Here is a 17,792-nt window from a genome sequence, read left to right on the forward strand (position 1 = left end):
AGCAGATCCTGTTGCAGCCCAAACATGGTTAAAAGAAATGGAAAAGTGTTTTGAATTAGTTCCAGCAAGTGAGGACCAGAAAACAAAGTTTGTCAGTCATTACTTAAAGAATGAAGCAACGTATTGGTGGGAATCTGTGAAGAATATGGAAGGTACATAGATTACTTGGGAGAGGTTTAAGGAATTGTTTTTAGAAAAGTATTTTCCTAGGTTTCTTCAAGATCAAATAGAGTTGAACTTTTTAGAGCTGAAACAAGGAAATATGTCTGTGGTTGAATATGAGAATAAGTTTGCGGAATTGGCTAGGTTTGTGTCAACTTATGTAGAGACCGATAGGCAGAAAGCAAAAAGATTCCAACAAGGTCTGAAGCCTTGGATTAGGAGCAAGTTAGCTATTTTGCAATTAGAGACTTATGCGGCAGTGGTTGAGAAGGCAATGATCGCGGAGGTTGAAAATGAGTTGTTTCAGAAGTCTAAAGAGGATAAGAAGCGGAAGCCGGACAATAGAGAAGGGCCATCCCATCAGGGGAGGTTCCAGAAGAAAGGAAAATTTCAAGCAGGAAGGAATTCCAATTTTAAGAAGCAGACTATAGGCAGTAGTGGACAAGGTGGTCGTTTCGTTATAGGAAATCAGGCCAATCAGCAGAGGTCTTCTATACCAGAATGCCATATATGTGGCAAGAGACATGGAGGAGTGTGTAACAAGCCGAACATAGTGTGCTTTAAGTGCAACCAGAAAGGACATTATTCTAGGGAATGTCAGAACCAATCAGCGATAAGAGATCAGGTGAATAAGAGCTCGACAAGTAAAGCTCCAGCTATAGGATATGCATGTTTCAAATGTGGGAAGCAGGGACATATGGCTAGGGATTGCAAAACATCAGCTCCAGTTAGTAATGCACTTAGAAAGTTAGAATTATGGGAACTGTTCCAGAAGTGAATGAGCCTCCTAGGGCAAGAGTCTTTGATATGTCAGTAAAGGATGCTATTCAGGATGCCGACGTGGTGGCAGGTACGCTTAATGTAAACTCTTTAAATGCCAAGGTGTTAATTGATTCCGGAGCCACTAGATCATTTATTTCTCAAGCTTTTGTTGATAAGTTGAATTGTCCGGTTGAATTGTTGAATGAGGCTATGAATGTAGAGCTAGCTAATCAGGATCGTATTTCCGTTAATCAAGTTTGCCCTAATTGTGAAGTTGAGATTTTAGGAAGTAAATTTTGCGCCGACTTGATACCTTTCAAGTTGGGGGAATTTGATGTAATCTTAGTGATGGATTGGTTGTCTAAACATAGTGCGCAGATAGATTGTAAAAATAAGAAAGTAACACTAATGACACCAGACGACAAGGTAATAACGTTTAGAGGACAAAAGCAAGTAAAGAAGTTCTTAACCATGATTCAAGCAAAGAGGATGTTACGTCAAGGATGCGAAGCCTATATTGCTTATGTAATTGATAAAAGTCAAGAACCAGTAAAACTTGAAAATATTCCTGTAGTGAATGAATTTCCAGACGTGTTTCCGGATGAGTTACCAGGACTTCCTCCAGATAGAGAGATATAATTTGCAATTGACTTAGCACCTGGAACGAAGCCGATATTCAAAGCACCGTATAGGATGGCACCCGTAGAGATGAAAGAATTGGCAAAACAATTACAAGAGTTATTGGAAAAAGGAGTGATCAGACCAAGTGTATCCCCATGGGGAGCACCAGTGTTGTTTGTAAAGAAGAAAGATGGAAGTATGAGGTTATGCATAGATTACAGAGAGCTTAATAAGCTTACTATCAAGAATAGATATCCTTTACCCCGTATTGACGACTTGTTTGACCAGTTGAAAGGAGCAGAATATTTTTCTAAGATTGATCTTAGGTCAGGATACCATCAGCTCAAAATCAAATCTGAGGACATACCTAAGACAGCTTTTAGAACAAGGTACAGTCATTATGAATTTTTAGTGATGGCTTTTGGATTAACGAATGCACCAGCAGCTTTTATGGATTTAATGAATAGAGTCTTTAAGAAGTATTTGGACAAGTTTGTGATTGTTTTTATAGATGATATTCTGATATATTCTAAGACAGCTGAGGAGCATGCAGAACATTTAAGAACAGCCTTAGAGATACTAAGAAAGGAGAAGTTGTATGCAAAGTTTTCTAAATGTGAATTTTGGTTACAAGAAGTTCAATTTCTAGGACACATAGTGAGTCGTGAAGGAATCAAGGTAGATCCAGCAAAGATTGAAGCTATAATGAATTGGGAAAGACCAAAGACCCCCACAGAGATCAGGAGTTTCTTAGGGTTAGCAGGTTACTATAGAAGGTTTGTACAGGATTCCAGGCTAAGAGATGGAGAGAGCTATCAGCAGCACTTGGCTTTTATTATATGTATTAGTTTGAATAACGAGACACAAGTGAGGTGTAAGCTTGTAAGAATTAAATTTATATTTTGGGATTTGGGTTTGTAATAATTAAAGTTATGTTGTGGCTTGTTTTATACTTTAACCTGTTGTGATCCATGGACAGTTAAGGGTCACTGCATATATTATATCAGTTATAGGTTTATGTTATGGTGTGGACCCCAAACTTCTGACCCGGGTTTACAGGGCGCCACAGTGGGCCCCTCCAGAAATTTAAAAAAAAAAAATAGATTGGAGTGCTCATAGCAAACATGGGAGTGGAAATAGTGGTTTTTAGGTTTGTATGGTAGTGTGGCTTGTAATGGAGTAGGCCCATATATATATATATATATATATATATATATATATATATATATATATATATATATATATATATATATATATATATATATATATATAAACCACTATTTCCACTATATATATATATATATATATATATATTATATAAAATTGAAAAATTAGAAAAAATTGTATATTTTCATGTCTTAAATTTAGAAAATTCATTTTAGTTGCATTTATATTGGAGCATCTAGTTATTTAATTTTTTTATGCATGTTTTTAGTAGTTTTTTATTTAGTTTGCATTTGCATGATTTCATGAAAGTATTCGAGACCAAGTTAATTTCTTGTGATGAATTTATTTGCATAATTTCTTGACTAGTAATTTTGATCATATGTGATGTCTTGCATGCTTAGAAATTGTTTGTGCGGAAATTTTAATTACACTATATAATGTTGTAGAGACGAGACTTTAGCTAGCTTAATTCTTGAGTCTTGGCTATGAATCATGCGTAAAATTTCGACTATTCCCTTTTGAGCTTAGAGTATGTAATTCTTAAGTTTGGGGGAGATTTAGGATGTATATGTATTTCTTATATAAAAAGGAAAAAAATGAATATTACAAATAAAGTATCAAGTACTCCTTTGAGATTAATGGGTGTCATGTGAAAGGGACGATCAATTTACTTGTGCTGGTATTAAGTGGAGTTGTGCTGGAAATAAAATTGTTCTTGGGGATTTTTCACAACCCTTGATTACTAGAAAATCACTTGACTTCAGAAAAAGAGAAAAAATAATAAGCTAACGAAGTCTTATGATGGTCGTAACTCACTTACCTTGAGAAGTGTCCTGACATTAATTCAAGTATGTAAAAAAAAGAAAAAAAGAGAGAGAGAGAAGAAATTATGTAAGATATACAAGAGAGCAATAGAAGTTTCTTCGCGACCCTGAGCTGTATTTGACTCTAAAGTCATGAAGTGTTTAAGCATTATTCTGATTAACGACTCATGATTAAGACTCTGTTAAAGTTTGTTGGTTTTTGTTTTGTTCCACTAGAGAGCATGTTGAGCACACACGACGCATTCCGTACTTGTAGTGAAAGAGTTGCATGACTAATATGTGAGATAGATGAATGCCTTGATTGTTGCATATTCTGATGATTAAATATTGACGAGGTTGATGCGTTCATAATTGTGATTTATGCACTTTTGTGTAGATTGCATTCAGATCAGTTGCATATTTAAGACTTGGTAGAAAATAATGGATTTTGTGGGTATATTCACTATAAACCCTCACGAGACAAAACTAGTCTTACTAGCTAGGGTTGTCTAGGGGTTTAACGTCTTGTTGCATACTTCAATGCAATCATGTCATCTACGAAAATGGTGTTAGTTAGTTAGGACTTTATTTTTATTTCGCTTGTTTGCCCGAAGACGTGCAAATGCTTAGTTTTTATTTCGCTTATTCGCTTATGAAATTTCCTTTATTTCAGAAGTGGTCCAAAAAAAAATCCAACCGGAAAAACCCGTAAACTGAGGTCCAAATTCAGCTACGAATTTTTGAAATTGGATTCTACTTGATTTTGGAGTTTATTTATATATTGTTTTAAAAACATTAGAGGGCAATATATTTATTTTTAGTTTTGGAGAGATAAATAGGCTCTAGCTAGGGTTTTGAGTTTTCTACTTCTTCTCTTCCAGAAAGCATACTTTGTTAAGTTTGGATCTTGTTTTTATTAATATATGACTTTTTATATAGATCTTGTTCCTTTTACTTCTACTATGTGTGAGTAGTTGCATTCTAGGGCGCAAAGGAAGTCATGTTTACACCATAGCTATGCTTTAATGTGATAGTGATTTAATAGGTAAAGTGAACTTCTGATTGATATGTTTAAATATTTAATCTGTGTAATTGGCCAATATCCTGGATTAATCTCATGTGAATGGGAGTTCGATCGAGAGATATACTTCCTAGAGGCACACGTACAATTGGCGGAATTGAAATTGAGTACGAGAGTATCACCGGATTTCCAAGAGCGTTAATACTTAAGAGAGATTAACAATTGCTCTAATTACATGACCCACTGAGTTACAGTATGCACATAATTTGCTTTGGTGTAAGCATAGTAGACTTCAATTGTCCTACACTTTAGTTAATTGGTTTAAAGCAAACTTAATTTGCATCAGTAGTTAATAAAAATCTTTCGCCAATCATTTTTCCTCTAGATTCAATTTATAATAATTAGATTAAATCTTGAAACCTGTCTCCTTGTGAATTCGACCCGTATTTGCTAGTTTCTGTTTACAACGGATGTCGTGCACTTGCGGTAAGCTTAATTTAACTCATCAGTTACACTCAAATTAATAATAATGAGACCCTCTTAAAAAATCTTCAAAGAGGTTGGCTACAATGACTAGTTGTATTGGACATGTGAAACATTTTAGAAAATTTATTGAACATGTAAGACATTTTTTCCCGATGATGCTGGTGATATTAGTTCGCAATATCTTAAAAATAGTATGTAATTATTATTTCAAGTTGTTTTAAATAAAATATATTATTTTAATATGATAATAAATGATGTGACATTTGCTACAGATTTGTAGTCATTCGACAAATATAATCAACCATGCACACATGTTTAACTAAAACTATAGATAAGAGAATGTAGCGTTGGAGTGTGAGTTTATAAATAGTTGGAGTGTGAGTTTATCACATGGTTAACTAAAACTATAGATAAGGGAATGTAGCGTTGGAGCGTGAGTTTATAAAGAGTTGGAGTGTGAGTTTATAAAGAGATTATGTTTATTTTTTATTTTGGATATGCCAACTCATTTTTTGTTAAGGGTTTTGCATAATTGGAATTCCTCTTATACACATAACCACCCAATTAAAATCATTCATGTGTCTGTCACTATCATCTATAAAAAAAAAATGGGATACGAAATATTCTCCTGCCTTTAAAAATATAACCTTTTAAAATTTAATCAATTTGTACTTATTTATTTTAATCAATCATTTAGCTCATATATGAAGATGCTCGTCAATAACAATATAAAATATCCAACTTTATTAAAATACAACCTTTAGCAAGTTTAATCATATATTTAACTCCTGCATATAAACATGCCCATCCCAAACAATAAAAAATATGTACTTGTGCATGTCTATACTGGTGTAAAATTATAATAATATAAACATTTGATCTTGAACTTTTTTATCTAAAAAATAATGACTTTTACTGAAAAGGATAAAAACTTTTTTGATAAATTTTAAAGGTAAATTTTCTAAAAACCTGTTTGTTTTTCTAAAATCTGCTTGCAAAGCCAAACTCACGCACTTAGAAAAAAATATTTTTTAAAATTTTGTAAAAGTTAATTACATACTTACACTATCACACATTACTTAAAATATATATTTCTAATAAAATATATTTCAATATACACAAATATCAAAACTCTTAAACATAACATTAGTGTAATACGAATGTTAATCTCTTACAAGTTTGGTTCTAAAACATATTAGAGATAAAACCGGAACCAAACTATATTTTATCGGTTTCTTAAAATTTCAAACTAACCCGTGACCCGCAAACCAACTAATCCAGACCAAGTGGTGCGGTTTTTGATAGTTCGATTAAATGGGTTGATCGGTTTATGACTAAGCTTATAATCAGAAATGGGAATTCATGAATAATACTAAAAAATAAAGTATTATAATACTGTCTCCATTAACACAATTTCACATAATTAAATTTGAATACAAACTTTAGTCTGAAAAATGCATAAACTTGAATCAATTGAAGAGTAGTGTCAAAATTTAATTGAAAACTATTTTATCAATAGTTCTGATGAATGAAAATAATAGAATTGTAGCTGTTTGATAAACTAAAAAAGTAAAAGTTCTAAACAACATAATAGGAAGTATAAATTAAAAAATTAATATATTTATAAAGATATAATATTTTTTGTGTGTGTATAATATTAAGTATTTATATGTGTGTATTTGTGTGCGCGTGCGCGGTTCGGTTTTATATCGGGTTGGTTTAACATAAAACCGAAACCAACCCACGAACCACTGTTTTTTAAATTAGTCGACCGGAAACCGCAAACTTTATTTCGGTTTCGGTTTGGATCGGATTAATATTGGATTGGTTTATGCGGATTTTGCGGTTTAAACTAGACGATGATCACCCCTACTTATACAACAATATTGACGCAAACATAATCAAATCTTATAAAGGTGCAAATATAAGTAGAAAAAATAATAATGATAAATTTTTGCTAAAAAAATGATAAATTTGATGAATTACCTTCAAATGTTAAAAAAAAGTATAATAAATTCTACAGTAAGTGTTTCCCAATCATGAAAATTAATTACAAATAGCAAGCTATAATAAAGAGACCAAATAAGACGCTAATAATTAAATAGTTAATAGTACGGGAGTTTTACATCCTATATTATAATACTTTATATTAGTCTACCATACTATCCAGTTAACCAAATTATTTTAGGACATAATAATCCTTATTCAACTTTCCTTCTACTAAATTTTAATCAATATGTAGTTAACCAATCACAAAAGAGGAGCTATTTTATGAGCCAATCAGAAAACTATTCCTAAATTTTAGACCAATTATAATTCTTATTCAACTTTTCTTCTACTAAATTTTAACCAATATGTAGTTAACCAATCACAAAAGAGGAGCTATTTTAAGAACCATTCAGAAAAAAGAATTATTTTAGAACCAATCAGAATTCTTTCCTAAATTTTAGACTAATAATATCTCTTATTCTACTTCCTTTCTACTAGATTTTACACTTTCCTTCTACTAAATTTTAATCAATATGTAGTTAAACGAAAAAGGGAACTATTTTACGACTAGTAATATGACGATTAAAACGAGTCTTTTATTTACTTGATTGAAAAAATACAATCTCCTCATTAACATGTATTACGTGTCGTACATGATTTTTCGAGTATTATACGAGATAAAATTAAATATTTCCTATTTTATAAAATTAAATTTATATTCATCTAAATAAATATCATAATTATAAGTATAAATATATAATTACAGTGAGAGAAACATTATAAAATTAATACAAGTTATGACCAATTTTGACCAATTTTAGAAATTTCACAGTGACTTTATAATTTACTAGGACAAAATTTCATTATATCAGGTTGAAAATAAATATAAAAATCAAATATATTTATATTTTTAAATACATAATATTTTGTTTAGATGAGTGAATATTTACAAATGTATATTTTTACGGCATGTTCTATTGAATTTAATAATTTATATTATTTCATAAATAAGTTAAGTGCATACGAATTTCCTAAAATATGGCTTCAAAGGCTAATTATGCAAATAAAAATAAATTAATCCATAAAAATTAATTAAATTATATAATTATAATATAATAATAATGACTGATATCTTAGGACGCATTCATCGATCTGATCGAACTTAATCCGACATATATTCAATACGAGAAATCGGAAAATTTTATGATCCTGAAATTACTTGCCTCGCTGCGATCCCAATTCTCTAAGTTGAGGTTAATGCCACATATAAAGATACAACATAAAAACCCGAGGATTAAATATTTGAATGAGAAAATTTACGATATTATAATACATGAAAAACACATCATCATCAATCCATGTTATTGTCACATGAGAATTATCTGATAATTATGAATAAATAAAAGGATTTTAACTATATAGTAGTAGCGAGACCGGGAATTTTAAGGAATTCTTAAATTTGGACAATAAGATATTCAAAAGAACAGTCAAAAATGTGATTTTATATGAGTCGACCACTAAATTTTTAAATGACTAATCAATATTTATAATTTTAGATCAATTTGATAAATCTTCTTTTAAATTATGCTGAGTCTTCTTCACACCCTACAGATTAGAAGGAGTTTTTTATTTACTTGATTGAAAAAATAGAATCTCCTGATCAACATGTATTACGTGTCGTACATGATTTTTCGAGTATTATACGAGATAAAATTAATTATTTCCAATTTTATAAAATTAAATTTATACTCATCTAAATAAATATCGTAACTATAAATATAAATATATAATTATAGTGATAGAAATAATATTTAAATTAATACAAGTTAGCATTCAGAATGACCAATTTTTAGAAATTTTACGGTGACTTTATAATTTACTAGGACAAAATTTTCATTATATCAGTGGTTGAAAATAGATATAAAAATCACATATATTTATCTTTTTAAATACATAATATTTCTTTTAGATGAGTGAATATTTACAAATGTATATTTTTACGGCATGCTCTATTGAATTTAATAATTTATATTATTTCATAAATAAGTTAAGTGCATAAAAATTTCCTAAAATACGGCTACAAAGACTAATCATGCATATAAAAATAAATTAATGCATAAAAAATTAATTAAATTATATATTTATAATAAATAATAATGATTGATGTTAGGGGATGCATTCACTGATCTGATCGAACTTAATCCGACATTATTTTATTCAATACGAGAAATCGGAAAAATTTATGATCCTGAAATTACTTGCTCCGCTCCCATCCCTATTCTCTAAGGAGTCATTTGTTAAATCTAGATAGCTGATTTTGGATGACGAGAAATCTAGAATATCAGTTAATATGAATTTCTGAATAAATCATGTTATTTGTTAACAATGATTTAAATTTATCTAGATGATGAGAATTTTGAAATATGTTTTCGTAAATGATTAATGTCATATTTATAGGAGCCTTCCTTCGCTCTTAATTTATATTTATTAATATAAAAATTTATTCTCTCATGTTCATCCATCACTTTTTTCTCCATTTTTGTTCATATATTAAGAAAATAAAAAATAAAAAGGAGAGTTTAAAGAATATTGGTAGAATTGACATCTTAAAAATATAACAATTTTTTAATAACTATATATATATTATATTATATTTGATGGCTAATTAGAAGATGCAATTACCAAAAAGAAAAAAGAAATTAATAAAAATCCATGATTTGCTATCAAAATGACCCGTATGGAAAAATGTGACATTGCTAACGGGAGAATCCAAATAATTCAGATTTTGGGTCCGAAACCGAGAATGGGGATCGCATTCACTGATTTCTGAACAATGGTCGATCCTTATATAATATTTGATTAAAATGAAAATATGATTTATTATATATTTAATTTAATATAATATGAGGTACATAATTGATCAAATTCAGAGTATTTAAGAAATAATATTATTTTTTTAAAAGAATAATACATATATTATGTAATAAAATTGTATAAATGATATGAAATGATATATACTCGAATTTATATATACAAATTTATTTTATTTTATATAATTAACTGTTCGGTGTGTAGCGCGGGTAAAACGCTAGTTTCTTACAATAATTGATTAATTAGCATAAAAGAAATTTCTCTTATGCTCACTTCCGTCGTTCACAACATAGTTCCAACATAATGCTAATCTAAAAACATCACCCGAAACTTGATTCACTTCTACAGCAGACTCCACATAAGAGCTAATGAGTCTTCTTGTTGCCCTGTCGGTTCACTATCAAGTATTCAAGTTTTAACCTTGTGCAATGCTGCAGGTGACGAATAGTATAACTTGAAAATCTTAGGAAGCCACACAGGCAACAAAAACCCGAACAAATTGAAGCACCACAGCACCATATTAGCCACAACAATACTTCTTCCGGCATATATCCTTATTGCACTGCTGGAACTCGCGAAATCTCCCCCACCGTATTCCATCGAAAACTCGTCTCTCAGCCACTCTATGAGGGTTGAAATCCTCACTGAATTATACACCACGGGAACATATACTCGTATGGGGAGTGAAAACTTATCCGAAAACCCCACTCCTTCCATGAATACTTGACATAACAAAAGAAAAAGATGAGGCACAGCTGGTTTGATGCTCTCTTTATGACCAAAAAAGAAACCTTCCGTTACGTAGGCTATGGGGACAACAAGGCCAATAATGCCAGTGACAATGATGTAGAAGCCCATAAACTTAAGCTGTTTAGATGTGAGAATAGGAGGATAGGAAACGTTGGGGATAACCGGAAAAGCAACCATAGAAAGGAAATACATGTAGATGATAGTAAAGACTACAAATGCAAATTCTTGGGGCCTTACCATTCTAGAAAACGAGAGGAGAACTATTACAGCCAAAATAATATAGTGCCGCAGAGTCAAAGAGTATAAATTTTTGGTACTAGTTTTGGGGACTGCTACCTTGTGATTGTTCTCACTGGATGGACTAGCCACACCAGACATTTTTCTCAGAGGTTTGTTAAAGTCCCTCGAGTTGAGGGTTTTTAAAGTCCCTCAGATTTCTCTGATTTGTGGAAATGATAGGAGAACCCAAGGTAAGATATAAGATAATGAAGTTGAGTGGATAGAATTTCTGTGATGGCAGATCTATATATCGAAGGCTGACGTGGCGGTTTCCAAAACTCTTATTCTAATTTTCTTGAATTTTTAGAATGTCAATGCTTATTGATTAATATTTTCAAATTTTGAGATTTCAGAACCTCATATAAATTTAGTAGTATATGTAGTGGTCTAGCGGACATTTCCAAATGATATATTATTTAATTAGTCGGATTTGGATGGAAGATTACAGTGTTCAAGCTTGAATAGATTCCGAGACTTGAACCACCTATACATAAGTTTCAGTGATCAAGGTAGTAAGCGGTAATTATATCGAGTAGTGCTAGGTGCACATAATTGTTTACATAAAATTTGTACATAATGATGTGGCAATTGAGGTGGAGGGTTTTAATTGGGGTGGTTGATGTGAATACAGAGAGCCCATTCCAATTAAAACCTCCCACATGTCATTATGTACATAATTCTGTATACAATTATGTGCACCAAGCATTTTCCAATTATAAGAGGATGTACAAATGCAAGTCGAAGCACTTCTTCACCTGTTGTATACATACTTAATCTGATCAATGTATATCGTATGTGGATGAAATTTTCATACAATCGATTAAAGATGCTGGCTTGTATGATTCCACATGGCAAGCTTTTGTTGTGTTTTTGCCAATAAGATCAATTGGGGTTCAAGGGAATCAAAGAACGCATTCTCATGTTGTTGCACACTTGCACTCAGAGCTGTAACAAAGTCAAGATGGAATGACCGCAGACTGGTGAGTAGATTGATGTGCCTCAATTTAAACCTTTTTTCTGCCGATAATAATATAGAATAAGTAAGGGTATCATTCAACGCCAGGAATCAAGGGCTCACTTAACTTATATTTTGCAAAGAAATAACGATTGGATTTTGTTTATCTATTAATTAAACTAATTATTAAACTAAAGCAAATGTGTTTTTAACAATTAAAGAAGCATGTTGGAAAGCATATTAATCCACCACTACACCCATGACATACTCTGAAACTCTTATGATATGTTCTGAAAGACGCTTATAGAGAACTTGCCATGGCCCACATAGGAACAAGCTCTGCTATCCGCATAACCCCATGGACCACATAGAAAGGCTAAACAGATTACACACTGATACAATTAATCCCATGGACCACATAGAAAGATTAATTGACTTTACAAATATATCAATCACATAACTGAATTGGATGTCCACATACCACAGTTAATTCAAGAATATCTATAAGCATTGACGTATATATAAGCGCAATCAAGAACACATCTCGGAAAATCAAAATATCATTGTCATAAAGTTTAGGGCTTCAAAACAGCCCTCCAACAATAGAGGTTTAGCCAATTCATAGTCATAGTAAAACACGTAAGAATCATAAAAAGAATAGAATACGATACAAAGTGTCGATCCTCTTTCTTCTTCTCCGTGGCTCTCCTCAATAGCACGTATGTAATTCTCTATCTAAAATACCTAATACAAAAGTGTTTTTATTCTAATAGGAATATACAAGGCAATTCCGAAACTGAATGGGTTTCAAGAAGGTCAAAATTCGCAGTTGACTTTCTCCACTGTTCCTGGGCTGTTTCAGCGGGCTTTTGATATCTGGACCCATCTAGAATGATAGAAAATTAAATTATCTTCGCGTGGGCTGTTGAATCGCCCAAATCCGACTTCTAGAACTCCAGATATGGCCCAAACAATATTCCGAATGTGGGTAGCCCAATAGTTACGAATTTTCTTTTAATTTACTCCAAATCCTCTCCAATTTAAAATTCCTTGCTCCCTACAATAAGATATTAAAATATAATTAATATATGTCCAATTAAATGCAAATTATAACTAATATGAGAATAATTATCATCTAAAATATATATAAATATATACTCTATCATAGATCATCTGATACAAGTGTGTCTATAATATATCATCATATAGTATTCTCTGCCTTCTGTCTCAAAGAGCAATAGAACTTTATTTATTTATTTATTTTTGCTATAATTTTACTTCGTTTTAAGTTCAAGGATGTGTATTTTGTATTTAGCATATAAAAGGAAATAAAAAAGTTAACCTTAGATATCTTGGTTTTGTTTCAAGCCATAACTCTTCCCCCAAATCTATTTTAAAACAACATAGTAAAATATAGGGAAATTTGTCCATCAATATAAAATTTCTTGCGATTTCTTCAGAATTCCTTAAAGATTTTGATATTTTCAGGTCGGTGAAGCGTGAAATAGTGAAAGAGAGTCGTGGAGCATGCCACGTCACCATCTAAGAACCTGCTTTATATAGATATATAGATATAGATAGATTAAATAAATTTGGCACCTTCGAACAAAGCAAGTGTTTTACGGTTACCAGAAATGCGTATACCTGCTCTAAGAGCATCTCCAACCATGAAGATCCCTTAGCTAAAATCCTAGTTGTCATATCAAAAATAAAAAATTATAGCTAATGGCTTCAAAAATTCGCGCTCCAACCATCCCCACATGTTATCTATAATTATAGCCAACCTCCTATGGATGGCTATATTTTTCGATCAGCTACAGGTCTGTAAAAAAATTTGTAGGAAGATCACACATAACTTATTACTATATTAAAATGATATATTCTATTTATAACAATCCAAAATATTAATAACATACTATTTTTAAATTATAGCCAACCAATATAGTCAATACCATCGAAGCAAAATGTCTTGCAGGCCAACGCCATTGGTGATGCTCTAATGTTCCCAACTTAATTTCCATTAGATCTTCTTCATTTGAAGCACTTAAGTTCCACGCGTCGAATGGTTGAGTTGAAACTTGATCTATTATAAGACAAGATTTATCTACTCTCTGGGTTGCTTGTATTCTTATTTGCACTGATCCCATACATATATATATATATATATATATATATATATATATATATATATATATATATATATATATATATATATATATATATATATATATATGGACGGCTAATCAATACTTTTACAGGTGAGACTCTGTAAGTTCTAGCCATATTCAGGGGAGCTAATGCCGAAAGACAAGACTGCCGAGCCATCTCCTCATTCTAGAAGTTGCATGGGTATATTGAATAACTAAAGAGGACACTTTTCTAGCGGTCTCTTCCTGGCCAATAATATCACACAACTTTCCATGATAAAGATCGACGAGATGTGGATCGGTCCTATTGTTGGAAACGTGATGAACCTCACAGGTACTTAAACTTGATCTGAATAAAAGACACACAATATATGTGTAGGAGAATTTTATAATAAACCAAACACACTCTTGTTTATATTAATAATAAGAATAAGCCACAGCTTATTTTTCTAGTACATGCAGAGAGAGCTTCGGCTCTGTTTCTTTTCTCTCAATTACTACACTTCTGTGTTTTCTACTACAATTTGATTTAACACGTAGAGGGGCTGTATTTATAGGCCATACTTGTCTGTTGTTGATCTCATGCCTTACATCAGTGTTCAGCTATTAGTATTAATATAGCCACCTTATTTTTAAGCTTTGAACAAAGACTGGCCACCATTTCTAGGTTATCTGGTATTTGACGTACACGTACAGTTGTACTGCCCACCTTAATTTATGACATTAAGTTCATTCTTTTATTATAAGTTACTGCATGCATGCATATCCTTGTGTGAACTCTTGACGTTAGATATGAATAAACCATCGCCCACCATATTTCCAGGATGTTATAGCTGCTTCATTTACTATCTTGCGAGAGTTTGATTTCTAACACTCCCCTTCAAACTCAACTTTCCATCCCGAGCTTCTTTTTCAGTTTATGAAATATCTCCGGCTTCAACGGTTTTGTGAAAATATCTGCTAGATTTTCTTTAGTTCTGCAGTGCACCAATTCCACAATTTTATAGTTCACTTGTTCTTGAAGAAAATGATATTTAATGTTGATGTGCTTGCTTCGACAGTGTGACACCGGATTTTTTGCTAGTGAAATAGCAGATTTATTATCCACGTAAATTGTAACCGGTTCTTCCTTGACAAGATTTAACTCGCCCAAAATATAGCCTAGCCACATAGCCTGACATGCGCATGCTTCTGGTGAGATGTATTCTGCCTCACATGTTGAAAGAGCGACTGTCTGTTGCTTCCTTGATGAGCATGAGAATATTGTCGAGCCAATATGAAAAGCATATCCCGATGTGCTTTTCCCGTCATCCAAATCTCCACCATAATCACTGTCTGAGTAGCCAACTAATTTTGAATCTTGAGAGTGAGTGTAAAATAAGCCATTATTTAGTGTACCTTTAATATATCTCAAAATTCTTTTAGTTGCCATGAAATGATCTTGCTTCGGCTTCTCCATGTACCTACTAACCAATCCGACTGCATACATGATATCTGGACGAGTGAAAGTTAGGTACCTCAGACTTTCAACCAAACTTTTAAATAATGTCGGATTTACCGACTCTCTTGTTGAATCAATTCTGAGCTTTATGCTTGCTTCTGCTGGCGTGCTCACTAGCTTGCATTCTTCCATTCTGAATTTCTTTAAAATCTGCTCGGCATATTTTTTCCGAGACATAAAAATCCCATCTTTGCTTTGCTTCACCTCGACTCCAAGAAAGTATGACATTTGACCAATATCTGTCATCTCAAATTCATTAGTCATAACTTTCTTAAAATTATCAAACATACCAGGATTGTTTCCGGTAAATATCATGTCATCCACGCATAAGCAAACGATCATAATATCTCCCCCTGAATTTGTTTTCGTGTAGAATGCATGCTCGTATGGACTCTTCACAAAACCATTTTTCTGAAAATACTCATCAACCCTTGTGTTCCATGCTCTCGGTGCCTGTTTTATAGGCCGTACAATGCTTTCTTTAGCCGGTAGACTTTATCTTCCTGGCCTTTCTAAACATATCCCGCAGGTTGCTCGATGTAGACTTCTTCTTCAAGATAACCATTTGGAAATGCCGAGTTCACATCCATCTGATAAATCTTCCACTGATTCTGAGCGGCAATTGTTGTAAGAAGTCTGATGGTGTCAACTCGTGCAACTGGCACAAACACCTCATCATAGTCAATCCCGTATCTTTGCTTGTAGCCTTTAGCCACTAACCTCGCCTTGTATTTCTCCACTTCTCCATCCTGATTCGTCTTGGTCTTGTAGACCCATTTGACACCAATTGCTTGTGTCCTTTTGGAAGATCTGTGAGCTCCCAAGTATCATTTTTCTTGATTGCACCAATTTCTTCATCCATGGCTTTGTTCCATATGCTTTCTCCAGAAGCTTCCTCAAATGTAACTGGATCACATTCAGCCATTAAACAAAATAATGAATAATCAAAGGTTGTTTGTACCAGACTCATTGCTTCATAAATATTATCCAGACTCCGCATTTTCCTTGGTGCTCCCCCTGAACTTCTGCTTCCACTTAAATCTGATGGTGTTAAGGTGGGAGTTGGTTGATTTGGACTTTGTGGAGGAGTTAGATCATCATCTCCGCCATCTTCAATGTTGGCATTATCATCACCGTCATCATCATCATCATCATCATCATCATCATCATCGTTGAAAAATAATCCAGCAACTTTTCTTTCTTCCTCACTCCATTTCCAATAATTTGATTCATCGAACTCAACATCTTGAGAAATTATTAATTTCTTCGTGAGGGGATTATAGAGCTTGTACGCCTTGCTCCCTTTGTCATATCTGGTAAATATGCACTTCTCGCCTTTATCATCCAACTTCTTTCTTTTCTGATCTGGAACATGGGCATATGCAATACACCCAAAAATTCTGAGATGTCCCACATATGGTTTGCTTCCACTCCATGCTTCTTTTGGAGTTTTGTTTCTGACACTTTTTGTTGGACAGTGATTCAACAAATAAACTGCATATAAAACGGCTTCGGCCCAAAAAGTTCTCGGCAAGTGCTATGCTTTCACCATGCTCCTTGCCATGTCAAGAATAGTGCGATTCTTTCTTTCTGCAACACCATTTTGTTGAGGAGTATAGGCCGTTGTCAACTGATGATTGATTCCATGTGCTCTGCAAAAACTTCTAAACATATTAGAAGTATACTCACCTCCTCTGTCTGATCTGAGTACCTTCAAATAATGACCACTTTGCTTTTCTGCCAGTGCTTTGAACAACTCCTTGAATTTATCAAGAGCCTCCGACTTTTCTTTGATGATATACACCCAACTTTTCCTGCTAAAGTCATCAATAAATGTTCGGTAATATCTATTACCTCCCAGTGATGAGATATCAAATGGACCAGCAATATCTGTGTGAACAATCTCCAATGGCCTCCTGGCTCTTCATGATTTTCCAACGGGAAAACTTTGTCGATGTTGCTTCCTATTTACACAAGCTTCACACAAATTTTCTGGTTCGTTGATTTCTGGCAAACCATCCACCATCTTTATCTTTGACAATAGTTTCAAGCTTCTAATCCAAGATGACCATATCTCAAGTGCCACAACCACGAGTCATTTTTAATGACCGACTTTAAGCACTTTTGCACCTTCGTTTGCATATCAAGCGTAAACAAACGATTCTTTGACATTTCCACATTTGCAATCAATTCCCGAGCTTGATTTTTGATAACAAGGGAATTGTCATGCATCTGTATATTATATCCTTTCTCCACAAGTTGGCCAAGACTAATAATA

At 32.8% G+C, this 17,792-nt stretch overlaps 1 protein-coding gene across 1 annotated transcript; it reads right to left on the bottom strand.

Annotated features, from left to right (window-relative positions):
* Nucleotides 1-10,034: 10,034 nt before the first annotated feature.
* LOC108211758 (uncharacterized) lies at nucleotides 10,035-11,131 on the bottom strand. Its single transcript, XM_017383438.2, has one exon. The coding sequence runs from the start codon at nucleotides 11,008-11,010 to the stop codon at nucleotides 10,291-10,293; it is 720 nt and encodes a 239-aa protein (XP_017238927.1). The 5' UTR covers nucleotides 11,011-11,131; the 3' UTR covers nucleotides 10,035-10,290.
* Nucleotides 11,132-17,792: the final 6,661 nt, after the last annotated feature.

Source organism: Daucus carota, chromosome 3 (assembly GCF_001625215.2).
Source record: "Daucus carota subsp. sativus chromosome 3, DH1 v3.0, whole genome shotgun sequence".
Taxonomy (NCBI): domain Eukaryota; kingdom Viridiplantae; phylum Streptophyta; class Magnoliopsida; order Apiales; family Apiaceae; genus Daucus; species Daucus carota.

Excerpts from the sequence above, each read along its gene's own strand:
- LOC108211758 (XM_017383438.2), bottom strand. The coding sequence starts at position 11,010 with ATGTCTGGTGTGGCTAGTCCATCCAGTGAGAACAATCACAAGGTAGCA.